This window comes from Candoia aspera, chromosome 8 (genome assembly GCF_035149785.1).
Source record: "Candoia aspera isolate rCanAsp1 chromosome 8, rCanAsp1.hap2, whole genome shotgun sequence".
Lineage (NCBI taxonomy): Eukaryota > Metazoa > Chordata > Lepidosauria > Squamata > Boidae > Candoia > Candoia aspera.
In genome coordinates, this window is record NC_086160.1 from 529,063 (window position 1) to 556,076 (window position 27,014).

Here is a 27,014-nt window from a genome sequence, read left to right on the forward strand (position 1 = left end):
GGAAGGCGGCGGTAGCTGGACCGGGAGCATTGCTGCTCCCACTTCCTCCTAGGGGAAGGACCACGAGTAAAGTCTTGGCTGCAAGTACAGGGTGCTTCCCACGAGGCGGGTGGGGGAGAGGGAACGCAGGACATCTTGTTTTGTAAGTGCTTGTCTTTTCCAGGCATGCTGCATTTTTGACCACCGAAGTGCCTTTCAAATGACTTGAGTCTCTCCTGCAGGAAGAGAACAAGAATAGTCTCTAGCTTTAATACCATTTTACATTATCAGGTTAAAGTAAATTTTCAAGGTGATGTGGTTGATCGTGGAAGCACTAATTTGGGAGTTAATCCAGCTGGTTTCACGTTGCACTCCGCCATTTATGCTGCCCGACCGGACGTAAAGTGCATTGTTCATATTCACACTCCAGCCGGAGCAGCGGTAAGAAACATCTCTTTCTTCTAGCCCTGAAGCGGCAAATAGTTTCACGTAAAGTCATGTAATAGTGCTGTACTCGCAGGAGGAGCTGTATTGCCAAAAGGCCAGGTCGTACGCGCAAAATGAACACGCGTCTTCCGCCCAGGGTTTTAGTTTGGGTGTTTCCAGCAGAGTAAAACAACCTTCTTGGCTGAGCCCACAAGCAACACAGCTGAAGTTTTCCATACTTCAGTAGATTAGAAATTTTCAGAATATATTTTAATACTGCATTCACAACTTTACCCTGTATTTCTTTTTCCAACAACTTCTTAACTTTATGAATATTAAAACAGGGCCAACATAGAGCAAGCCAAAAACATATGAGTCAGTTCCTTTGAAATATTGCACTTCCAACATACACAGGTTGAAACTGGATTTTTGCTATGCATCCTCTGGGGTATTCAGTAAAATAATCTGTTGCTGAATTAATCGTATCTTGAGATTACAGAATACTAATTTAACATTCTTTAAAATTCTAGCCTATTGGTTTGTATCAGCAGGATTTTCCAACATACTGTTCTCAGTTGCCTGCATCCCTTACCTGTCTTACTACAATTTTTCAGTGGTAGATAATATTAATTATAAATTTGAGAAGACTTTTCCTAATAGTTCCAATGGTCTAGGAATTTCAGACTTCGCGAATGTGTCAGACCAAAGCTGTAAAATCAAAAGTTGTTTAGTTGAATAGATTGCTATTCAGCAATTTTAGGAATTTGAAATTCTTTTTTCAAAACGTAACATGTTTTAAAAGACTAATTGACAGTAAACTGACTAAATATCATTGATGCCAATTTTTGCCCATGGTTTCCAGAAATATTTACCAGCAATTTTCAGGCTAGGATTGTCCCATAATGTCAGTTTTTGTAAGAGTTTGGATAAATGTTGAGTCTCCTTCCCAACATTATCCATATTTGTCTTGTGGCTTTTCATACAAAGAAAAAAACTAACTGAAAACCAAAACAGGAATCAAGTCCCTGCCAAAATATTAAGGTGGCAAATAATAACTTGTGCCCATAATGATTTTTGAGATAGATTACTTAAATTCTGCAGAGTAGTAGAGGTCAAAGTATAAGCCCAGTGGAGTAGCTGGAAATCACAAAAATTGAACCCCTCATATTAATGTGGCAATCATAATTTAGATAAAACCTTCAGGTCTGACCATTTGATGAAAACTTTTTTTCAGTATTTTATTGATCTAAGTTAAATATTGAACAGGAATTAACAGGGATTCTTCAAAGAATAGATACCAGTCTTGGATAATATCATTTATTCTTCCCCGTAGACCCATGGGGACTTTTAGCCAAACTATTTATATTCGTATCAACCTGGGATAGTTCAAATCAAAACTTAACCTTTAGCAGCAAAGAAATCTTTCTAGGAATAATTATTTCAAGCTATTTAAATGAGTGCAAACAAATGTAAGATCTCAATTCTTACAGAGCATAGACAATTACATCCTGTAGAAAATAGACTTATTCCAGTTAATGGAATAACCTGAAGAGCACTCAACAGAATCTCCAGTGAATTCCTAGTTGAGAAGTTGGCAAAATGTGGGCTGGACTGTGCTACCCTTACACCTCAGCTCGCAAAGCTTGAAAGTGCAACAAAACCATTGCCAAAAATTTTGGTTTCCGTCAGTCCATACATGTCGGTAGTGTTCAAATGGAGAAAATGGAACCTCACTGTTAGGGTTACTCCTTGTTGCTAAAGGAAGTGTCACCATCTAAAGCTGTGCATGTTTTTCCCACAAAGATTGGATGTTGGCTTTGTGGATTCCATAAGGGTATGACATGGTACACCGTTTTGGGGTTTCTTGTGTAACCAAAATGTATTGTTTTTTAAAAAATCACATTTTCACTATAAACATAATTTCTCATTAATCTTGTGGGAAGCTTTTTTGGTTTCTAATTTTCCCTTCACAGTTTAAATTTTATTCAATGTTATTCTTTGGCTTATTATCTTGGGTTAAAAAGCACTCATGATTGAGAACTCCATCCATTCTCAAAAATGAGTTTTAGAGATGGCTTTTCTAGATGAGAGAATTTGTTCTCCCGCCATGGTTGTCTTTCCTTTGAGAGCAGAAATTGTATAGGGAGGATGCTACTGATTGGGGCACTTATATCAGTGAAATCCATTGTCATGCTCTCAGGTATCTGCAATGAAACGTGGTCTCTTGCCCATCTCACCGGAGGCTTTGTCTCTCGGAGAAGTGGCTTACCACGATTACCATGGAATTCTTGTGAATGAGGAGGAGAAAGCCTTGATTCAGAAGAATCTGGGCCCCAAAAGCAAGGTGAGTACCCACACAATTCCACTTACAAGGAACTAGCGGAAAATGTGGAATTTCTCTGACATGCAGCATCTTTCTTTCTGTTCTCCTCCAGGTTCTCATACTCAGAAACCATGGCTTGGTATCAGTTGGAGAAAGTGTGGAAGAGGCTTTCTATTATATTCGCAATTTGGTTGTGGCATGTGAGATCCAAGTAAGCAATATTATGTATTGATCTACCTATTTTATATTGGTTTGAGAATACTTGTAACACAAGTAGCTGAGGACAGTATAATAAGGGAACCTGCTGAAAAGGTATAGCAGAGCTTTAGTTTAATATTGAAAGATTGCAATTTCTGCATTGTTTAATTAAAGAGTAAATTTGACTAGAGAAGTTGTAATGTGGCATGTAACACAGATTAGACATTATATTGTGCTTGATTTATTTCTTCTTATTATTATTATTTCTCTTCTGCTTGCTTTAAGGTACGAACGCTGGCAAGTGCAGGAGGGGCAGACAACTTAGTGCTATTGGATCCTAGCAAATATAAAGCCAGGCCTCACTGTCATGAGTCTGCAGCAGGGGAGGGGACAGCATCTTACCCCAAGTGGCAAACTGGAGAACAGGAATTTGAAGCCCTTATGCGAATGCTCGATAATTTGGTAAGGTAGACTCCGCTGCTAAGTATAGAGTCACTATAAGTGAGATGAACAGCTATACAAATTGGTAGGTAGGTAGGTAGATATAGATTGATAGATGTCTCTTAATATCACAAAGCTTTTGTGGAGGCTAGCAACCTCAGTGTCCTGTCCTTCCTTAAGGAGAGTGCATTTGAAAGCGAAACAAGATAGTCAAAGCTTGAGTGATCATCACAGCTGCAAAGGGATCCTTCAGCAAATTTTAATATTCATTTTCCTCCAACAGAAGATAATATCTGTAGCTCAGGGTTGAACTGTGGTTTAGGGTTGAACGTTCCATTACCCAACTAGTTGGGTAATGAAACGTCTGCAAACAAACCACCAAACCCAAAGAGCACCAAGTACTCCACAATTCATTTTCTTGGAAATACATCAGCAGGCTTTACTTCCACATTCAGAACTGTATCCTTCATTCTGGATTTATTCGGTTCCTTCCCAGGAAGTTTAAGGAAACTGGAACCACAAGGAAAGGCCAACATAGATATTTGTCATGTCCATGGCTGCCCTCTGTTGAAATGACCAGTTCCAAACTTTCCCTTGTTATTTAGTTGGGGAGGAAGGTGTGGACCCTCCATACAATTGAGTAGAGCTCTCCACTGTTCAGCAGAACAGTGTGGATAATCCCACAGCTTTCCATGCTTCAAACCAGAGAGGTCTCTTGCCACATATGCTAGAGGGCAATGATGTTGTCATGAGAATGGCAGTTGGAATTGAGACCCTGGAAGGAATCTGGTTATGTGATCTAGAAGCGGGTTCAGTTCAGAGGTCAGGTCAGGTACTTACCACTGATTGCTATGTCTATCTTCTGAAAGAGAATCAAAATACATAATACTTTGCAGCGATTATGGCTGCATAATTAATATAGGATATGTGCCAACTGCATTGTTCGATCCTGTTTAGTTTTGGCCAATTTTTGGTCTGTTTCCTGGTGTCCAGGGCTTCATTCACCTTTTCAGTTACAGGAAAGGATTAGTTTCTCTTGTCTGAAAATCATCCTTCCTCAACTTGGTGGTTTGCAGATGCCTTGTTCTATGTTCTGCCATCCTCAGTCAGCCTGGTTATGACCTTTCTTGCAGGGTATGATAGATACAGTTATAATCAAAATTATTCAAACCCCATTGCAAATCAGGTTGATTCTCAAAATGTACAGACTTTCAGCTGTTTGCAATGAACAAATCAAACAAAAGCAATTGAAATAGCTCAACACAACAAATGCTTCAAGTGGTGCCCCCAAATTCAACTGAAAGTGCAACTTACAATGACTTCTGCAGTCTCAGAATTAGTCAACCCCCTGAATAGAATCTGTCACAACAGCACACGTACAGAATGCAAAACAGGTATTGTCTCAAGCATGTCTGATGCAACTAATCAGGGGCTTCATTAGTTGCACCAGGTGTGCTTGAGCAGGAACACATGAAATACCTGAACTGGCTATGGGTTTGTTGAGTGTCACGTTTGACTGCATGTTAGAAATAACAGTCTGGCTAAGTCAAAAGGATGGTCCAAAAAGGTAAGAGATCATCGCCCTTCGCAAACAAGGAACAGGATACAAAAATATAGCAAAGGCACTGAATGTTCCTAGAGACACTGTTGGAAGCGTAGTTCGCAAGTTCACAGTTGAAGGAACATGGTGACACTACCTGGATGGGGCAGAAGAAGGAAGCTGTCAGTGGGTGCAACCAGATTTCTGAGAAGGCAGGTGGAGAAAAACCCTCGAGTGACTGCAAAAGACCTGCAGCAAGACTTGGTGGCAACAGGCACTGAGGTTTCAGTGAGCACAGTAAGGCGCTCACTAAACACAGAAGGTTCCCATGCCAGAACTCCAAGATGTACACCACTACTGACCCAAAAGCACAAGAAAAGTCGTCTCTGATATGCTCAAAATCATATAAACAAGCCACAGAAGTTTGGGGATTCTGTTCTGTGGAGCGATGAAACAAAACCAGAACTTTTCGGCCCAATGGATCAGCAGTATGTCTGGAGGAAGAAGAATGAAGCATACGCTGAAAAGAACACTTTGCCTACAATTAAGCGTGGTGGTGCAGTGATGCTCTGGGGCTGCTTTGCATCCTCTGACACTGGAAACCTGCAGCGTGTGGATGGGAAGATGGATTCATTGAAGTATCAGGAAATCCCAGGAGAAAACGTCATGCCGTCTGTAAGGAAGCTGAAGCTTGGGCGTCCTTGGACCTTCCAACAGGACAGTGATCCCAAGCATACCTCAAATTCCACTAAGGCTTGGATGCAGAAGAAGTCCTGGAAGATTCTACAGTGGCCATCACAGTCACCTGACTTGAACCCCATAGAAAATCTCTGGTGAGTTTTGAAGAAGGCGGTTGCAGCACGCAAACCCAAGAATATTACTGAACTGGAGGCCATTGCTCATGAGGAGTGGGCTAAGATTCCACAGGATCACTGCCAGAAGCTGGTGTCTGGCTATACATCTCATTTGCAGCAGGTCATAACAGCAAAAGGGTGCTCTACTAAGTACTGAAGATGCTTGCCATGAAGGGGTTGAGTAATTTTGAGACTAGAGAAGTCATGATAAGTTGCATTTTCAGTTGACTTTGGGGACACCACTTGAAGCATTCCTTGTGTTGAGCTATTTCAATTGCTTTTGTTTGATTTGTTCATTGCAAACAGCTGAAAGTCTGTACATTTTGAGAATCAACCTGATTTGCAATGGGGGTTGAATGATTTTGATTACAACTGTAATAGTCAAACACAAACTGAGGCAATCAGTTGAGAACAGATATTGGAGGAAGAATCAGCATGATGAGATTTAAGTCTGCATTATTGTACTCTGTTTCCATTTTGACAAGATTACATAATTCCATTATTATTAACTATGATACCTGCCATCTAGCTGGGAAACTATTGGCAAAGGTATAGAAGATTAAACAGGGTTTTGGAGATCAAAGCATTTCTCTCCCCCAAATGACAACTGCTGAGAGGCCTCCTTGAGGGTAACTTCAGAATGAACCCTGATAGTGCGGAGTGGTAGTAGCAGTGAGCAGCCAGCACCACGAAGGTCTTCTCCTTAGGAGCCCCCTGGAGAAGGAGGGAAGGCAGAGACAGGCTTCTCTTGGCCTTTCCCATCAGGGTGGTCGTTTACAGAACACAGGTGTCCTTTCAGTTTTGAACATCAGTGTAGGATTGACCACCAGTTAATGATTTTTACTCTTAAATGCAACTTGCACTTACAGTGGGTGTTTTATAGAAAAACGTTTTGGACTGACAATCAGGGGTATAAATGTGCTCATGACAAAGTGTATGCTTTGATTCTGTGTGTGTGTTGAAGTGAAGTTCAAGGACAAAACCACACAGACAAGGAAGTAGAGAGGAAATTGCTGTGCTCTAATGAATGCTGGGCATTCTTGACGAAGTCCTTTGCTGTGCTGTTTCTTCAGGGCTACAGGACTGGCTATCCTTATCGATGCCCTGCTCTGAGGGAGAAGACTAAAAAATACAGTGAGGCGGAGATTCCTGCTACCGTCACGGGGTACTCTTTTGCTAGTGATGGGGACTCGGGCACTTGCTCTCCTCTGAGGCATAGTTTTCAGAAACAGCAGCGAGAGAAGGCAAGGTGGCTAAATTCTGGCCGAGGGGATGATACAGCTGAAGAAGGGCAGGATGGCGGCAGCCCCAAGTCGAAGACTAAGGTGTGGACGAACATTACACACGATCACGTGAAACCCTTGCTGCAGTCTCTCTCGTCCGGTGTCTGCGTGCCAAGCTGTATTACCAACTGCTTGGTCTGTGCCTACCTTACTGTTCATAGTTAGATGATGTAGAGCGACTGTTGGTGGCAGGCGCTGGGAGGCTTTGGATGGGAAACAGCCTGGCGGATGGATGTCCCGCCCCACTGCTCCATCCGAGAAACCAGATGCTTCTGATCTGAGCGGGAAAGAACCATTTCTGTGTCTCCAGCAAATAGTGATTTGGCGGCCCCTTAGTTATGTTTTACGTGTGCCCGTTACTTCAGCTGCTTTAAGGGAGACAAGTATTACAACATTTTCTGGAAACCTATTCCGGTTAAACTCAATACTTATTCTAAACAGAAAGTCTTATGATTGGGGCTATCTTGGCCTTCTACCTAAAGGAGTAACTTGCCTTTAGACGCATTCTGCATTAAACAAAATTGATGGGTTTGCTTTGGAATCTGTCAACATCTGTTTTAGCTGAATAATTTATGAATTGTATGTCCTCCAAAGTGCTCCATCCTCCCTGCTCCCGTCCACCATCTTTTTAAACGGATCCTGAAGCCTCCCAGGGTTCACACCCTTCTGCATGAAATGTTGCATGTGAGTAGGTGGCCGTAACGGAAGAGTCTTTCCTGCAGGGTCAGCCGGGTGTGGCATGACTAAAGTGCGGCTCAGGTGTGGTCAGGAACTGGGCCGATGGTGCTGCCTGCAAAGGGCCCTTCAGTCTTGGCGAAGGGTTTCAATGCCGTCGAGGTGGATAGTGAACAACTGCTTGGAGATAGTGGTATAAAATCCAGGTGTGCATGTTGCTGGCGGATGATGCTGGATTGCTCTAGAGCTGAGCAGGAGAACCTCCTCAAGTCCTTCATTGCTCTTCAAAGGGTAGCACCGTTAGAATTCAGCATGAGAAATACTGTTCAAAAATGGTTACGTTTGGTTCCTGTTTTCTGTTGCATATATTTTCTCTCTCAATGCAAAGTCCAATGCTCCCTAAACTTGGGTTGCTGTCTTTTTCCTTTCAGAATTTTTATTGGGGAATGTAGTTGCTCTTACACACTATTATGTCTAGAAATCCACAGGAAAAAACACAGGAGAAATTCTTTGATTGTGGGTGATTTTTTTTTCCTTTTTTAAATGCTAGACTGTCGGACTTTGAAATATCACTTCTTTTGGAAATAACAAAATCAAATGTGTATAAGAGTTTTATATTTTCTTAAGCACACATATAGAGGTGAAGACCTAGGATAATGCAAACTGAAAACATCACTTGAATACCATCTGATTTTGATATTTTAGTAGAACAACTTGTAATCCCTATCCAGTAACTCTGGTGTGTGTATTTGATTTTTAAAAATTGTGTGTTTTTTTTTTTTTTTGATCCAGTATGCTAAGGTTCTTAACATTGTTGTTAAATATCTTTAATAAAAAGCTGGAGTTATTTTTATGTGAAAAGATAAGAACCAGTGAGTATCCATAGCTCCATGTTCATTTCATTTTTTTACTTCATATTTGCAAAACATTTTAAAATTATGTTGCTTTTTAAGGAGTTCTATTTCTGGCTTTTTGTCTTAGAATTATTTTTGGGAGGAATAGTATTTATGTAAAAGTGTAAAACAGATTTGATTCAGAGTTCAGAGCCTATCTCTGCAATAACACTTGTTTATTAATGGGGCCAAGCATACCCTTTCGAAAGAAGAAATCACATATTCATATTGGTAGCACAAACGTACTTCTAACCTACTAAGTTTAGTGGCTAAATTAAGCAACCTCCTGCAAAAAAAACCTTTGTAAATGCTTTTCTTTTAAGCTTCAGAGATGTGTTATTTTTTAATATATGAAGCTGTAAGCTTTATATAAAACATGCGACATCACCAAACTCTTCTGTTAGGCTGCTCCATCTATTTGTCTGTGTAAAAACAGTTTTGAAATTTATACTCTGAGTTTTATTTTGAATTTAAACTTTGGTGATGCCCACTCTTTCTTCATGGGACAGAATTATCCACCTAGCCTGGTTATTATCATGCTGCTTTTCATATTTCTGTCATCTTGTGGTTTCTGTTCGCTTTGATGTATTAAAAGTACCAGGGAAGTGAATCAATGATGTGGATGGTTAAAGTTGGTTGAAGAAAAGTTCCTTTTCTGATTTTATATTTCAGTCATCTAGTCCATCTGATTAATAGCCTGGCACTCAACAGGCTGACTGCGCCCTGCTGGGTTAAGAGGGATTTATTCCCATGAACAAAGCTTTACATTGTAGCCCTGGATAATTGATATGCACAGCAAAATAACCTACTTTGGGAGGGTATTCTGATTATAGTCTTGTGATGCGTTAGTTGTCTGCATTGCTGAAGAAGCCCCCTTGAGGCATCTTAATACCGTTTCTAGGTGCCACATTCCCGTGTTTGGTATTTTTATATTGAACACATACCACACAGTTCATCAGCTGTTTCAAAACTGACGGGCAGTTGTTCTTTTATTTCTAGGAAAACATAATCATTGCTTCAGTTCTCCGTTGTTGACTCTTGCATGATCTCCTGTACAATAACCTTGCTGGTTTGAAGATGCTGGATATTTCAGCCCTTTTTTTTAATATGGTTGTTTCATGCTGTTGTTTGCAGTGGACTAAAGAGGAGGGCCATAGGACTGCCCCATCCGCCACCCAAAACCTGTTCGTTCCGTTGAACACTAACCCAAAGGAGGTCCAAGAAATGCGGAACAAGGTTTGTAGTGCCAAGGGATGGGTCTTCTTTGGTTGTTTCTTGGCCTGAACTGTTGGGAGAGATGCACCTTCTCTGTCATTGCCCATTGTGGAAACCTCTGGAGAAGGGGGACTGCTCAGGCCCAGCCAAATTGTCAGTTTGCTGATGGGAAGCTGCAACTTTGCTGTGTAAGACTGACTGGAGTTGGCTATACCTGCTCAAGAAAGTCCCTGCCCTTTTCTTGAACTTGGCAAGAACCAGGGTAAAGGTGCCAGGGATTGTGATTTGAGACCAGTCCGTGTTTGGCAGTATCGGGGGGGGGGATCCACATTTGAATTTTGAATGCATCCCGAGCTTTGGTTTGGAGAACCAACCTATCCCTGCCCCACTGTTTGGTGAGCCTCCTCCGGGTACCTGCTAAATGAACGCCCGTTCAGGCTAAGTACATTTGGAATGAAACAAATTAGGGCTTAGCGCAGGATCCAAGATGTTTTGCATGCTTCTAAGTAGATTTAATCAGGTAGAAGTAATGAATATGTAGCTTGGCCAGCTTGAACAAGCCTGACGTGAAACTACTACATGTGGAGCTCAGCCCAGCCTTTTGCTTAGCCTGCCTGTGGCCCACTTGGTACATCTTTTTCTTTGACAGATCAGGGAACAAAACCTGCAAGACATTAAAACGGCTGGCCCACAGTCTCAAGTCCTTTCCGGGGTTGTAGTGGACAGGAGCCTCGTCCAGGTGAGAGCACCAAGTGGCTTCCAGTGACACTCTGCATGAAATCGTGGTATCTTTCTGCTATCACCTAATGTGTCCCTGTGAAATTATTCTTTAATCGAGAGAAAGAAACTCTCTATCAGGTAAGTACAAGAGGTAACCCTGTGCTGTCTCTACAGCCCCACCGAGGGTTCAGCAACGCAGCGGGAGGGTGTCCAAGTGGTGTGCTGGTCGCAGGGCACCAGGTAGGCTGTGTGGTGCTCCTGCACTCAAGTTGCAGGGACACCTTCGTTGAAATGGGTGTATTTGTTAGGTAATGTGGAGCACTAAAAAAGCCTATTACCTTCTAAAAGAAAAACACCCACCACATAACCTTGGATAAATCAACACTAAGAGATGCAGGTTATGTCTAATATACTTTCTAGGGTCTAACTACATATTGTCAACCTGGCCAGGAATCGCTGAGGCGGAGTTTAGGGTTCCTCTGCATGCTGCTTGCGTATCGACACTAAATGTTTTCTGCATGCTGTTAGCCCATGTCATAATGCTTTTAGCTGATGATCTAAGCCCGAGCTTGGTTTGCTCTGTCTACTCAATTTCCTGTTTCAGGATGCTCCCCTCTCAGACTGTACGGAAACAATTGAAGGGCTCGATCCCACAGAGCAGGCCTTTAGTCCAGCTAAATCTGTCTCTGTTAGAAAGGTACTTACTGCACTGTCCTACTGCTCTCAATGCTCTTTCACTTGTAACCTCCTTACTATAATTTGTGTTGTTGTTCGTACAACGGAATCTCTACGTCGGGTGTGGTTTTGATTTTAAGAAGGATCTGTGAAGGCTTATAGGATTCTTTGAGTAATTTCATTTTAAACGTGCCCTACCCCAAATAGCCACAGCTTTAATCAAGAATAGTCCTGCCTGATACCTAGAAGTAGAATTGTGTGTTAATGGACCCCCGGCGGTCCATTTGTGGTTACCTGAAGTCTTTTACCACATGCCGTATCTTCCCATGCACACTTGCGCACACGCACACACACACAGACATGTCTCATTTACAGATGAAGCCACAGGAGGTGACCAAAGGCTGTACCTTGGGCTTTGTTACTGGTTGGTAATAGAATCCGGGGAGGGTGCAGGGAGCCTGACCCCGCAGAGTTTCATGTGGCCCTGGGCTGTAGGTTGTGCATCTTTGCTCTCCAAAATCTCCAGTATAACTCTGTAACTTGCAACAGTTCTGAGGCATAATTTCTTGGTCAACCACATCAAAAGCTATGAAGAGATCATAGAATTAGTGAGGTGGCCCATCTTTCCCCAGGCAACCAGGTTGTATATTACATGAAATGGCAACAGTCACACATTCTAGCATTTTCCCCAGGAATGATCTGTAATGCCTTTACTGAGAATTGCTAAGTTCTGATCCATCCAAAGGTTACTGCTGCTGGCTTCTGGAGAAAGAAATGACGGACCAAAGATGGCTTTGCAAAAAAGTGGAGCCAACAACCATGGCGAAGAACAAAGAGCTGGAGAGTAGACCGGCTCTTTGAACCTCTCCAGACAAAGAGAGGACGGGAGTCTGCAAGTGCTCCAGATGGTTGTTCCTCTCAAGGAGACTGCAAGAAAGTGGCCTCTGGCGGGTTTTGAGCACTGGGAGATGAGGGAATAGACATCTTGCTCAAACTGCAGTTAGTGCCTTTAAAAGGACACTAAGTTTGCATACCTCCTTTTTAATCACATTCGGAAATTGCTTGTTAACTAGTTTTCAGCTATTAGAGACCTTTGGATTGACAAATCTGTAAATTGAAGGTGAGTCTGTCTTCAATCCTTAATGAAAGAAAATTTTAACTATAAGCTTAAGAATTTTTTAAAAATTGAAATAAACAGCAAAAAGCTAATTAAGACTTTCATTTTAGGAAGTTATAAATGGATTAAAGGTCCAGATAAATTCGAAATAAGATTTTGAAATTAATTATAAATAATCTATCCTGTGGGAAAGTGGACTTGTTCTGAATTTTTTCTAAGACATAATAGAGAGAAGCAATTTTAATTAATTAATTAATAGAGGGAACTAAAGATTTTAATTAAAGGAGATAAATATATAAACCTGACTAACAGCTACAGAATGACACAAAATATTATAACATTGGAAATACTGAAAGACACTTTTAAAAAATGGAATCAGAAGTTAATATCAACAATGTCAATAGCAATGTTTGCTTCTGTGGATAGACTATGTCCAAAAGATGTTCTGGAAGAAATAGCAAGAGAAGAGGAACAAGTTTTATCTGACAAGACAGAGACCGAGTTGACACCGAAAGCAGATCTATAAATCACAGGCTACAAGAGTGACATGGAAAAAGATGTCTCATTGGGCATGCAAAAGAAATTGGTTGATGCTTTAAAAATAAACAGGGAATTACAAATGATAAAACAAGAGGGTAACCTGGATAATTCTTTTTATACTGGATTTACAAAAGAGGTTTGTTAAAGCTTGGATGAATCTTGTGAGAAGGGGCAAAAAAAGAAATGAAACGAAATCAAGTTCTACGATATTACCTGAATGGACTAGAGATTAAGGTTGTTAGAAGTAAAAGGAAGGAATATAAGGTTGGTTTATTTGATCAAGGTTAAAATAGATGCGTTATTTCTGGCAACCCTTAATGGACTTTGCTGACACCAGGACTGAAATGATGATGCTTTATGGATTTGTTTATAGATAAGAGATGGGATATGGGATGAAGAGATCATTGATTGTAAATTAAGAGGAGGTGAAAAGTTACTAAAATAGTTTATACTTGTTGTGATGAAGGTTGGAAGTCACTTCTTTATATAGTTTTTCTCTTCCTTTACTATATTCTTAGTTTTCTTTCTTTTCTTCCTTTCTGTATGTTTTTTTCTCTGCACTTTTTACTCTTTTTACTCTTTCTAGTTTGTATTAGTTTTTACTATCACAATTACAATTTTTAATAAAATTATTTTTAAAAAACAAAAAGGTTACTGTTGCTGAACGAACAACTGTGTTTCTCGCTTTAAAGCAGTTCTATAGAGCCGCCAAGGGGTCAAGGCAAACATAGAAAACTCAGCAGTAAGACGAGGATCAGGGTCAGTCACAACAATTAGCACAAACAGAATCCAGGGCGATTCCAGATGAAGAGCAGAGGTCAGACACCAAAACTGTAAGGTGGTAGGTACCATGTTTGAGTTCTGACCTTCGTTCATATACAGTCTCATCCCTGCCTTAAGTCCAACCATCTAGGACCACACCATGCCCAAATTCATTTCATAATTGAGTAAAGAGAGATGGCTGAAGCCAAAAAGAAAAACAACCATTGAACTCCTATTTTGGCTTCAGGAAGGAGATTTGTGTTCTGCCAGCCACCTGTGAATAGCAAGTTGAAGAGACTGGGTTGCATTTCATGGTTAATAGAAGCTGGTCAGGGAATGTCTGTTGAGTTTGAATGAGATGAACTGTATCTTGGGGTTCTGGAAGAATTTCCTGAATGTATTAGGTCAGAGAAGAGGTGAAGTATCAGAGAACTGAAAGAGGGCAAATGGTGCCCATCTCTTCAGATGAGGAGGGGAGAGATTCAGAGAAAAACTGATCAGTCAGTCTGGCAATCACAGCAGGGAAGATTCTACCAACAGAGTCACTAAGGTGAGATGCGTGCCCTAGAAGCCAAGTAAATAAATATCAAAACTGATGATAAAGCAATGAAAAAGCTACGATTACTAGAGGCCATTGTGGATTTGTCAAGAACAAGTGTAACCAAATCACATTATCTCATTTTTTTCACTAACTTCTTAAGTAAATTGTGGAAATGCTGAGGACACAACAGCTGCATTCCTGCTTAAGCAGGTCAGTTAAAGTCATTGCAACTGACACATTAAGCTTGGTTAGCTGTCAAAATCAGTTAGTAGGTAAAAACATAGTGGAAAAGATCCATATTTGCTGTTTTCTAAATAGTTGGACAGTTGGGACAGAACACAGTTCTGTAGGAAGAATTCAGACAGCCATGGCATCCTCAGAAGGGCTGTTCTGCTTCCCTAGATCTGTTGGAACAGGAGAGGCCATTCCCCAGACAGTCCGCCTGAACTGCTTAAGGCACTTAAGCCCCCGCCCCTTAACTGCTCATCCAGTTACAGGCCCAGACCCTGGGCGTTTCTCTGCAATCATAAAATAGAACTAGTGCTGTCCCCATCACCCGCCAACCCATATCTGCAAACTGGGGCAGTATAAACAATAAAGATAACCAAAATACAAAAAGTAAGATCCCGCCAGTTGGTTAATCCAGATTGTTTCTCAAAAGTCCAGTGAAACCATTGTCTTGGCAGCCCTACAGTAACGAATGAAGGAAGATGTTCCCCAAATTGGGGGCTGTGGCAGCGGATTCCATCTCATGGACGGAAACCTGACCTGTTCTGGGGACCAGAACCAGAGCTTGCTATGTCCAGACCAGAACCTGTCGGCTGCTGTGCACAGATGGTAGAACAGGCATGAGGCTGCAGCAGTCACTCTTGCCTGCCAACTACCTGGCTGCTGCGTTTTCCATCGGGCAGTTTCTGGGTCATCTTCCGAGGCAGTCCCACGTGGAGTGCATTACAGGGGCCTGACTGTGAATTGATGAGAGCCTGGGTCATTTATTTTGTTGGTTTCTGTCCATTTTTCCAGCTTGTCAGGATCCTCTGGACTCCTGGTACAATCCTCTAATGTATCTGCTGTTCCCTCCCCTCCCATCTCTGTGCAGCCTGCAAAATCTAACTCCTTGTCCAGCCCATTTATAAATAAGTTTAGCAGCGCATGATCCCCTCCAGCTTGATGTGGAGCCATTGATGTATATAGTTGTGTCCAGCCTGCTCTGTACTTATTTAATGGCAGCCAAGACCAGGCTCACTTTTTGCCATTTACTCTGCTCTCAAATCTCATGGGAGCCGTTCAGCGGTGGAACAGATTTCCTCAGGAGGTGGTAGATCCCTCTTTGCTGGAAGTGCATAAACAGAGTGGTGGCTGTCTGCTGCAGGTGCTGTAGTAGTGAATTCCTGCGCTGGGGGTTAAATGATCTCCAAGGTCCTTAAAACCCTTTTATTTTGTGATCCTCAAGTTTCTAATTCACTTGAAGTTAAAACTTTTGATGGATAGCTGCTGTTAAGGTATCAATGTTGATTTTTAGATAGATAGATAGATAGATAGATAGATAGATAGATAGATAGATAGATAGATAGATAGATAGTTGTATAAAAGGGCAAATTCAGTACACAAAAAAATGTTCACTTTAAGATTGGTGCTCTTGGCAAGGGAGTTCCACTGAGAAGAGGAGGAAGAGGAGGGACTGCAGCTGCTAGCTGTTCCCTGTTCGTTGCTGTCCTGGCTTGAGGCAGCTTCAGGGGACACATAAGGAAGCCAGTTCCCCAGAGAGGGCGCTAACTGGGTAAATGAACGCAAACAGCAGACAGAAGTGTGGCAGGGGAGGTCAAGGGGGAGACGCTTTGGTTTGCCAACTGTTAACTTGAGGAACACGTAGATAAGGGAGCTGCTTTTGTTAGCTGCAGAAGATGTGCTCGGCTTGTTATCCTCCCTGAAGCCCGAAGAACTACACACACACTGCACGTGCAAGCTGATTGTCCTCCTAGAACTGGACTAAAGGCAAATCTGTTCACCTCTTACCCGATCAGGGAAGGTGGACAATTATTTATGGGGACAGAAGGAACCCTTGTGGAAGGACAGAAGTGCCAAAGGAGAAAGAAAAGCCGAGCGGAGGGGATGGAAAACGGACCCAGAGGCCCAAGCCCGTTTAGGCTGTATACTCTGGGGCTTCAGAATAGATTCTAGGGCCTCGCTGTTCTGGATTCCTGGATACTGGGCAAGAGAAACATCTGGTGGTCTTGATGGATCAAGAGCCAAGCTTGAGCCAACACTGTGGTGCAGATGCAACCAGAAAACAAAATGTGAATACAATCCTGGACAAGCATTGGATACAGGCTGCGGGGAGACAGGATAGCTCTCTTTAAGCGTCCGAAGAGCTGTCGTGTAGAAGGGGGGGCAGAATTGGTTAGAGCTCTTCCAGAAGACGAGAAGAAACAACGGATTTAAACGACAAGGAAGTAGAATGGAGTTGGAAACAAAAAGAATGTCCTCCTCACAATCTCAGTAGATGGTGGACTCCTCTTTATCGAAGGCTTGAAACTGACGCTGAGCAGCCATCCGTGGCTGATACAGCGGCCGCGTGTCGATCTGCAAAATCTCTCCCAGCCCTTACTTTCAGCAATCCTTTAAAATCCTGTGAAGACATGGCAAGTTACATTTTGTGGTAGTCAGCTTACCTTTCAGCTCAAGATGGGGGTGGGGAGGTATGTTTTTGTGTATTTTTTCCAGTGTGAAAAAGTAATGACCCTCCAGTTCATTCAAAGGGGTAACTAGGGTACGTTGTGCAAGTACTTCATTAAATGGTAGGTCTGATTTGAGCCAGCCTTGTCTGTGTGTGTGTGTGTGTGTGTGTGTATACACATACACACAGTATATTGTGATTGTTTATGTTTATCAATTTACAAAATGCAAAATGAACAAACAGAAGAGATCAAAATGGAACTTTGGGGGCTGCGCTCAGCCTGGTGGAAATCAAACACTGTGTTCCATAGCAAGGGCTTCATACCAGCTGCCAAGCACAAAGATTGGGGGTGCTCAGGACCTGAAGGACTTCCCACGTTGTTGAAGGAAGTGTGAACCCTGCTTTGTATCAGAGAACTCCACAGTAGAGTTTTGGGCTATCTGTCCATCAGCTGAGGTGCAAACGGGTCCTGCAGCCAGACAGACAAATGTACAGGCAGGACTACTGGAGTGATGAAGAAGGCAAAATCGCTGGAATAGTCACGTCATCCAGTCCTGAGCCACAAAGACTATTCTGGCAGGGCCTGAAACAAGCAGCGCATGCTAGAGACCCCTCAGGTGTTACTGAGTTCCATTTCTGCCCAGAGTGAAGATACGCACGATTGCCTGCCAATTTCACAAAACAATTAGCTGCAGTTATTGCAGTGCGAGGTGGTGCAACCAGCTACTGAGCCAAAGGGGACCGTTACTTTTTCAGACTGGCACGTTGCATTTTGTGGGTGACTTTGTTTAAGAAGTAAATGAAACAAACACTAAACTTCAGTATTGTTGCCTCAGACCCCCATTGTGTATCAGTAGGACTCACATGAATTTCTGATGATAGTCAGTGGCAAAGATACACAAACATGCTTTTTCACGGAACTGTATCGTCTGGTGGTAGAGTCCCTGTTGGATTTGGGAATGCTGCTGGGGGGGGGGGGGCGCTTCCCCAGGTCTCAGCAGAAAGTCCGCATGAACCTTGGTTCATCAGGCTCTTGATAGTGGTGAGGTGGGCTAGCTGCTTCCGTGGCCTTTTCCTTCTGCCTTTGCTATTGGGCCCCATTGCGCTATTTGTGGCCCTGTACCTCTGACTTTCTCTTGGGTCTGCTTCGCTCACCTCACTCCCCGTGTCTTCACCCTCCAGGTTGCTTCAGAGAAGCCTCTGGAAAGACTCGCTTGGTTTGGGGGCAGACTTAGCCAGGACTGTGCGCTTGTGGTCTGAGTGTTCAGCCCCCACCCCCCACCCCGGCCAGCCTGTGTTCCCCAGTATGGTTTGGGTTTACAGTGGCCTACGTTTTATCCATTTAACTTGGATTGAAATGTTTATGAACTATTTTAACTCCCTATAGGACTTAATTGTTCCCTAACTGAGCAGCCTGAACCTTGTATGCCTTTCTGTGTTCATACCTAGATATGAACCTTGATAAGCACTCATTCCTCCAAGGCGCTCACCAGTGTCCAGAACGCCTAGTGCCTGTGCTTGGGAGTTGTAGATGTGTGTCTGGGAACAGGTGCAATCATAACAGGAGATAAGCCAGGAGAAGATAGATTGGTTGGTTGTGTCATATTTATGTAGCCGCCCATCTCAGAGGGTGATTCTGGGCAGTGTACAACACTCAGTTAAAAAGAAAACACATACTTATAAAGCGATCACTAAAAACTATAAAAAAGCACACAAAACAGGAGAGGATGGTGTTAACTGTCATAAGGGGGCCATCACAAGGTGTCCCCAGGACCCCCCGGCCTGCTCGCAGAGCCGGTCTCCGGGGACTTGTGGACTGCTGAGAGGGAGGGATGAGCCCAGACTGAAGGGGGTCCGGATAATCCGCTTCATCCAAGGGTCCTTAACGTTACGAGGAAGCCCCTTATCCGGATACGCAATAGGAGAGTTGTGACTCGGAAAAGCATGCCGAGGGGAATGTTACTCCCTCTGTTTAGGACTATACGCAAACTGCAGGTGTTTGAGGGAATTGTTAGTGAACACTAATTTTCAACTTGCCTTTTTAACTGCAGGATTTGGGTGGGACAGAACAATATGTCCAGACCTTCACAGGTACAGAGCCTGAGTTTAGGCTTCTTGTGTATCCCTCTTTCCACCTGCCAGTTTGGAACCTGTTTAGGCAGTCTTGACGGCTGGTGGGAGGGAGGGCCCTCTTCCACGACTGTCCAGAGAGTGCTCGTAATCCCCCTTCAGTCTTCAGCCAGCAGAAGCACTCGCACATCGACCTAGTCGCCCAAGTTGGTGGTTTATTTGCAATATTTATGGTGCAGCTTAATCAGAAAGCTGTTGACTAGTTTGTAGCAATTTGATCATACTAGGGCTTTTTAAGAAGTTGCCTGTGTTAGATTCCTGGTGCAGGATCGACAGGGCAATCTCTCCTCTCTAGACTAAATTAAGCTCTTGGATTATGCTTAATTAGATCTGAGACCTTCCGCTTCTCCCCAGCGTATCCGGTGTCCTGCATATCAAATGGCGAAAGAAATTTCTCCTCTTCTGATTAGGGAGAGTTGGTGACTGCATCAAAGGCCATCATTGAGAAAGAGTACCAGCCACGAGTCATCATCAGCACGACTGGGCCGAACCCTTTCCACAAACTCTCAGACCGAGAACTGGAGGAGTACCGCAGAGAGGTGGAACGGAAGCAAAGGCGGTCAGAAGGTTTGTGAACTGCATCGACTGTGCATCGCGTCGTATTTGGACGCAGGGAGTACATCGCTGAACGTGCCTGGCTGCTTTCCAGGGTTCCCAGGGGCTGATGCTCATGGTGCCTGTGAATTCATATCATGCGCTTTGTCCAACTGTGCCATTGTTAGAAAAGTTACCTCTAATTCATAGTCAGAATGCCAGCCATGGTGCTACAATCATTTATTCTTTGCTGTACTTGTTTTCTGAAGCTGTTTACAGCAAAACTGCAAAGGAGAGAAGTAGCTGCAGAACTGGGCAGCAGCTCTTCTAGCAGGTGGGCTTAAGTGGCTGAGGGGGCAGGCAGAAACGCTGCTCCCTGCTGCTGTTCCACCACAGGCAGTTACGGGTGGGCCAGGACGCCTGTGCCTCGTGGCAGAGCCTTTGGGCTCCCTGGAGGTCGTGCGCAGCCCTCCATCCCACCGGCTGCAGTAACCCTGTTGAGAAGGGCTTGGGCTCACTGGCCAGAGCTGTTAAAAGGCACCTCGTGCTGCGATCTTTATTCACGCTAGGAGCCGCCCTCCAAGGAGGATTGTCCCAATTTGGATTTCCTTTGTTCACAGCGAGTTTGATTTTTTTTTAAGATGTCAATTGTGTTATGTTTTGTAGACGATTCTGAAGATGGCAGACAGCAGGGAGACAGGAGCTCTCCGGACCAAACTCTTGCTTGCACCCCACCCAGCACTCCGGTAAAACTCGAGGAAGGTACGTGGGTGGCTGCGTCTGAGTGTTGCTCCTGAGTGTTGCATTTCCATTCATAGATGCCTTGGAGAAAAGACCGAGGATTTGTTCTTCTCTGTAGAAAGGTAGAGCTAAACCTGCCAGCTGCTGAGTTTGCAGCGGTAGAGAAATGTGCCCAGGGACCCCCCAAACAGCCTGGCTGTAGCCCCAATGCTCCGTCTCTGGCAAACTGAGTGCCCCTGGGAGGCATGAGCAGGACACGACAGGGAACGTTGGCTCTTCCTGTTGGCACCTGGGAGGACTCATTTGACTCTCAATTGCCAGTAAGGGTGACAACCACTTTCCGGGGTTTCTTAAAAAAATCATCCAGCGGCACATCTTAATTGACATCATGAATACAGTAGCTGGAAGCACCCCTTTTTTGCCTGGGCCATCCCGTTCATTGTCTGATCCCTAGTTCTTGAACTGGGAGAGAAGAACTTGTTCAATCGTGCTGATCTAGTTTGTGGGTGGCTTTTCCATTTCCCCTTTAATTTTGGTACTAGAAAGGGTGTTGGCCTTAGTTCATGGAAAAGGTTCTCAACCTTCTCATCTTACCTCTAGGGTCTCTGTTACAGTCTCCCCTCCCAGCTTTAGCCTCCAGAAGCATTCACAGGTTTCAGAAAGAACCCCACCATAATGGCAACCTTCGGTTTTTCCAATCCCTTCCTGATAATCCCCAGCTTTGTTTGTGTGTTTGCTTTTCCATTCTGCAAAGCCCTGTATTGAAACGTCATCCTTTTGCGTGCAGCCATCTGTGGGCCTTTGTCTTCCCCATGTGATTTGCCTGCCAAGATCAGAGTGCCCAGCTCTTCAGGGTACTCCAGCCCATTCCCTTTTCTTGTTAATTAAAAAGACATGGCCTATAAACCAGGAATCTGAAAGACTGGGGGTATAGGCGTGGCCACTGTGGATGAACACATGCAGTTTAGGTTGTTGGGATTGTTTGCCTTTGATAGCAACAAGGGCAACAGATCTGGAAGTAGTTTGGTCTTCTCTCTGCAGTCATGATTTTGGGAAGGAAGGTCTCCTGCACCTCAGTGGTTTTTGCAGGATAATTAAGTCTATACCAGCTGATGAGGAAATACGTCTATTTTTTTCCTGAAAATATACGGAGCATTTTTCCGACACTATTGAATTGTTCCAATATTCAATAAGGTTATGATCTGATCTAATCTGATCTTCCTTTCCTCAAATTTTCCATTAGCATAAGGTTTTTTCATGGTAGATATAAAATGTATATTATATTAGAATTGGCTCCTAAGAAATTATGGAACTAAAACCAGGCCATCAACAATATTGGGGAAATTCTGTTTCTTGTTTTGTCATAGTGTACATCCTTGCATATTCTGAATCCTGACTTTTCAGGAAATTAGTCACCAAATTGGAACAGATTCTAAACTCCTGGGGACTTCCGGGGCACGTCCATGCAGTTTTCTTGGCCACAGGATAGAAGTGCTTTTCTGTTGCCTTCTTTTCCGCTTCCCGTCTCGCCTCCGGCCTGGGCTCTCCTGGGTCTGATCAGCCCAGTTCTGCCCCCAGGAAATGGCGACCAGGTCCGAAGTCTGTTTGGGCCGGAATGCTGAAACGCCGCGGGGGCTGTCCATCAGGCGTGGGTGGCAGCCCTCATGGACAGGTGTTCCCGCTAGCCAGCCGAGGGATGCCTCTGTCCGCTCGGCCGGGGAGTCACTCCAGCAGGGAATCGGGAGTCCGGGATGGGCTGATGCATGGCGCTGCCTCTCCCTGGAGAGAGAGGGGGAGGAAGGGCGGTGGGGGGAGAGGCTGCGGGATCAGGCTGAGGTCTGGGTCGGGCATTTCTGTAGCGTTTCTGCAGTTGGCCTCTGCGCTTCTGTTTTAACTTAGGCAGAAAGATGTCTTTCCCCTCAGGTCTCTGCTCAATGAGGCCAAGGCCAGAGACATCTTTCAATGATATTTTGTGACTTGGTAAACATCAGGTGAATGTGCAACCAGTAGAAGTCTTTCTTTTCTTTGTACCCTGGGATTTGCCAGCTGTCTGTGACAAAATTATCTGTTCCCACCATTTCATTCTGTAACCTCTAAGAATGGTGTTGGCCATTCTTTTACTCTAACCCAGTGGCTGTGATGGATGCATAGATTCTCTACTTGTGCTTTTTTCTTCCTGTGGCTGCTTTACAAACAGGAGCTGGATATGCTAAAGAGTACCTGTTGCCGTAGTAAGTATCATGATGTTTCCCTCCCTGCTTGCCCTGCGTTGTTTCTCTGCTTTGCTTCATTTTTTTGCCTCTTTTTGATGTCTTCCTCATTGTGTTGATTTGATTAGTCAGGCACTTGCATATTTTGAGTTTGCTTAACTATTTCAGTTGCTTTGCCAGCCTAAGCAGATCAGAGGTGCATCTAGTTTGTAATCTAGATCAGATGTGTAGGTATGTTTGGGTCTTAGAGCTGTAACCCAGGACAGACAACCGACTTTTGCTTCAAACAACTTACTTTTCTCAGAGGGAAAAAAAGAAGTAAGCTAGGGTTGTATTGCTTCTTATATCGTAACAATGATCTGAACTTACCTTAGGAGAGAAATAAGAATATATTAAATAGGTGCACTGTGTTAGAATCAATCCCATCCCTTCTCTTTTTCCAAGTGGCGAATGTGCTTTCCCCAGGAGGAGGTACATCTGACTGAGCAGGTCCACCACACATGATGCTCCAGGTAGAGAAACCAGAATAAACTGCAGATCTGATGATCTGCTTTTCCCTTCTATGCACGGTGGCAGAACTTCATATAATTTCTTTAAGATGGAAACACCCCATCCCTTTTCTATTTTTAAATCCACTGGAATGGCTTCATATTTCATGAGGGTTATGAAGAATTAGTAGCACTGCTTTACAGGCTTTCACTGGGTTCCAAATTTTTTTTTTAGTCTCTAACTTTCCTTTGGGTATAATCTAATAAGCAAGATGATGATTTTTTAAAGTAACTTTTTGGTGTTCTCTATAGCCTTGTCAACAGGCATCTTATATTTTAGAAAAAAAATGTTTTTCTGCATCTGTAACTGGAGCATTAAAAAATGAAAACAAAAGGTGTTAAAGAGGACTTGTGAAGTATTTTCAGCAATTTGAGCTTTTAATCTGCCAAATGGCTTTCTCCTTTCTCTCTGCTTTTAAATTACTTAACCCAGTTTAAAACTTCTAACAGTTTTTGGTTTGCTGAGTTTGAAGTTATTATCATCACTGTGCTAACAAATTCTAAACTTGAAATAAAAACATACAATATACAGAATTGTTTAAATACAAATAAATAAAATATAAAGGAGGGAACACAATATTACATCCTGCAGAATGGTAAATCTCTACTGAAATCCCTAAATTTGATCACGAAAACAGATTCTAAGACCTCACTTCTGCTTAGAAAGAAACCTTAGAAAAGGAGAATGGTTTGGCTAGATCTCTGTAAGAATACTTTCTCATCTCCTGATTTACTCACCTTTTAAATGTCTGCCATGTACATAAAATGAGCATAACATGAAACAGTTCCAGAATTTATTAAACCGAGTTTTTTGTTGAAAGTGTCCTCCTCTTGGGTCTAACAGGATGGACAAGAACTGTCTTTTTTCCACCATGGGGATTAGTTCGTGTGTTTTGAAGTGAGGAACGCTACCACCTTGGTGTCTGTCAGGGGTTCTTCTGCTGCGTCCTTGCGTGCAGGTCTTCAGCAGACCGTTAATGTGCAGCCTGCCTGCCTGGCAGAGGGGATCCCTGCCCTGGCCCTGCCCTGCCCCTCAGCCCAGGGTCAGTTGCCCTTCTTTTTTTCCCAAAGAACGCCTTCACCTCACCTCAGCAGAAAGACCAGAAGGGAAGCACCCATTGCAGCAGACTGGTGTGTTCTCCCCTGCTTTGCTCATAAAAGTTTGGAAAGCCAGCTCCTGGAGGACGCGGGGTCTCGTTCCCCTCCTCTGCACGCCTCCCCTCCCCGTGCTTTGGGCCTCCATGCAGAGCCGGGTTTTCCTCTTGCACGTGCAACCCCTCATTAGGCTTTCAGAATATCAAAACTTAGGTTTGCCTGAGTGGCAACCAAGGTGCATGTGTGTGTCCCTGAATTTCTTTATAAAAACGAAACAGGCGCGCACACCAGTCAGGAAAATGCTTCCCGTTTTACCGCCGTGGCTGATTCAGGGGAGGCGGGGAGAGGCCAGGGCAGCTTGTGAGCTGGAGGGAGGGCAGGTGGTTTTTCATAATAAGGCCCCCGAGAGAACTACACTGTGCCCATGACTTTGCAGACTTTGCCATTCCTTAATCCCCCGAAACAGGAGGGGGGAGCGGCTCCTGCTGGGAGAAAGTCCTTCGTGCTCCTCAGACGAGACGAGCCATTCAAGGGAACAGGAAGTAGAAGCCGGGCCTTGTTTCCAGGGCTCTCGCTAAACCCAGAGGCTGCTCTGGGCGAGGCTGGAGGCTGGCGTGGGCATAGCGATCTTGGGCACTTGTGGGCACCGCAGCGTGGTGTCCCTTTGGGCAGATGTGGGAATACATGGCTAAGGGGCCCCTGGGATTTCTCCATCCGTCTGTGGTGTAAGTATCCTTTGCCCCCCTCATTCTGGATCATTCAAAAATGCAAATCTCCCCATTGGCGGGAGGTGGCACCATTAGTCGGTCCAGCAGTGATAGCTGGCACTGAAGTTTATCACTTACTTTGAGCATATTCTGTGGGCCTCTCTTCCCCTTGGAAAAGAGCGGTGAAACCATAACACGGTTCTCCACACTTCCACCTGGAAGGCAGCTGTGTTTATGTAGAGCCGTGTTTACGCGGATTGGGCCCACTCGATCCTTCCCCTGAAGCCAGTAAAGTTGGCAAAACGAGGAGGGCCCCCTCAAGTGTTCGCGCTGGGTAAGCGTGCCCTTTCCCTGTCCCCGTGAATTCTAGCTTGGTGCTGCTGCTGCCGCTGCTGCCGCTGCCATGTCTGACAAGTGGCGGCATAGGCTTCTGCAGGCACCACCGAACCCTCAGAGGAGGACGGTGGGCCCCTTCCGGGGGGAGAACCAGCATGGCCCGTGGGCCCCTCCCCGCCTTGCCGGCTGCTTCCTTTTCTCCGGTAACACCTGCGGCTTCTCCTCTGCTGCCGCCGCCATGCTGATGGGGCCTCGTGGGATTTTCCCCTGGAGGAGTTCGTGTTCCCTGTGGCACAGAGGCCGAGGCCAGAGGGCTTAGGGAAGAGGGAGCGATTAACCCGCCTTCCCTGTCGCTTGCTCACCAGAAGGGCCGCCCAGCCAGATGGGCCGCGAGGGCATCGAAGCTGTGACTGCCCAGACGAGCCTCCCAGACCCCCCACCAGACGAGCCTTCGGAAGCCTTTGCGGCCAAGGAGGAGGACGACGGGGACCCCGCCAGCCAAGACCCCGCCCCGCCCCCACAGGAGGGTCCTCCCGACAGCCCCTGGCCCCGCCCCCCCCCCAGCGAGGCACCCCCTTCCCCCCTGGCCGAGGAGGGGCCGGCGGCTGAAGCGGGCAGTGATGAGTCCCCGGGGAAGTCCCCCTCCAAGAAGAAGAAGAAGTTCCGCACGCCCTCCTTCCTGAAGAAGAACAAGAAGAAGGGCGAGTCCTAAAGCCCCTCCGAAAGGCTGTCGTGTTTAAGCAACTTACGCTTATTAACCACTGGAATGTATCAGATTTTACTGTGTGCTTTTGTTTGGTCTTTCTTGTAAAAAAACAACAAATAACACTATAGCTTGGCTGATTGAGTTTATAATTGAAATTTAGCAAGCAGAAGGTGCTAATCCTGTGTGTGCAAAAGCAGCTAAGCAGGGATTGTCCCGAGCACATTAAGGAAGGGCTCCCGGGCTCCCGTGGAGGACGGCGAGCGCCCGGTGTAGACCTCGGAACCCCCCGGGGCTTTCTGTGCGGAGGCGGCTGCTCTCTGCTCACTCCCCGCGCCCGTTCTTCCTTGCTCTGGCGCGAGTGGCTTTGAGTCTTGGTGGAGCAGGGCCCGTTCATGCCGCCGCCCTGGGCGTCTGCTCCTGCGTTGTGCCATCAGTTAGCTGGCCCGTTGCCCAGGGCTGCGCGACTGCTGTCTGCCTTGCTTGGTGTTGTGGCATCGCTGAGACCAGAGCCTGTTCCTGTGTCAAAGAATGAAGTAACTTGTGGCATTATCTTGCTCATCCCCTGCCTGTTTTCTATTCAGCTTAATACAGCCTTTTCCACAGAATAATCAGCTATTTTACTAATTTGTTTTCTAGCAAAGTATTGTACGCAGTCACACTTAAGCAAATGAAGGATAAATTCACTTCCTTGGAAATAAAATTTATTCATAGCAGGCACAGACTGGCTCCCTTTATTTGTGTGGGTCCTCGTTCTCCTAGATGGTTTCAGTTGCAGATGCGGCAGTGGGGCGTGGGCAGCAATCCCAGCACCCCTCCTGGTCCAAATCTCAGTTCGGAAGTCCAGAGCCACAGTGAGCCACCTCTATACATCCACAGATGACCCTGACATTTTTCTCTCATTGACAGTTCATGGAAATGGTTCCACCCCATTAGGGCTTGGCATCTAGCCAGCCTTGGATGACCTTAAACAGCTGAGCAATACCCCATCGGGTTAGTCCTTGGATGGGAGACCATCAGGACATACCAGGGTGTTTTCTGTATTGCCACCAACCCCCTGCATGGAGATGTCCTTGAAGTCACCCAGAACGGACCTCAGCTGGAGGGTCGGATTAGGTGATTGTCTGTCAGAATTCAGGCAAATGGGTGCA

The 27,014-nt window shown here is 44.7% G+C and overlaps 1 protein-coding gene across 9 annotated transcripts in view; it reads left to right on the forward strand.

Moving 5' to 3' along the window:
• ADD1 (adducin 1) overlaps positions 1–26,583 on the forward strand; it is a 50,762-nt gene extending 24,179 nt beyond the window's left edge. Inside the window, exons 6-16 of one of the 9 annotated variants that reach the window (XM_063310581.1) lie at positions 271–420; positions 2,606–2,749; positions 2,841–2,939; positions 3,212–3,388; positions 6,835–7,179; positions 9,747–9,848; positions 10,477–10,566; positions 11,152–11,244; positions 19,400–19,556; positions 20,190–20,285; positions 25,526–26,583. In XM_063310581.1, the coding sequence (XP_063166651.1) occupies positions 271–420; positions 2,606–2,749; positions 2,841–2,939; positions 3,212–3,388; positions 6,835–7,179; positions 9,747–9,848; positions 10,477–10,566; positions 11,152–11,244; positions 19,400–19,556; positions 20,190–20,285; positions 25,526–25,872 (1,800 nt within the window). In that variant the 3' untranslated portion in view covers positions 25,873–26,583. Of the gene's footprint in view, positions 1–270; positions 421–2,605; positions 2,750–2,840; positions 2,940–3,211; positions 3,389–6,834; positions 7,180–9,746; positions 9,849–10,476; positions 10,567–11,151; positions 11,245–19,399; positions 19,557–20,189; positions 20,286–21,051; positions 22,318–22,461; positions 23,075–25,525 lie in introns of those variants that run through there. The other 8 variants (XM_063310584.1, XM_063310587.1, XM_063310586.1 and 5 more) reach the window with 8 other exon arrangements.
• Positions 26,584–27,014: the final 431 nt, after the last annotated feature.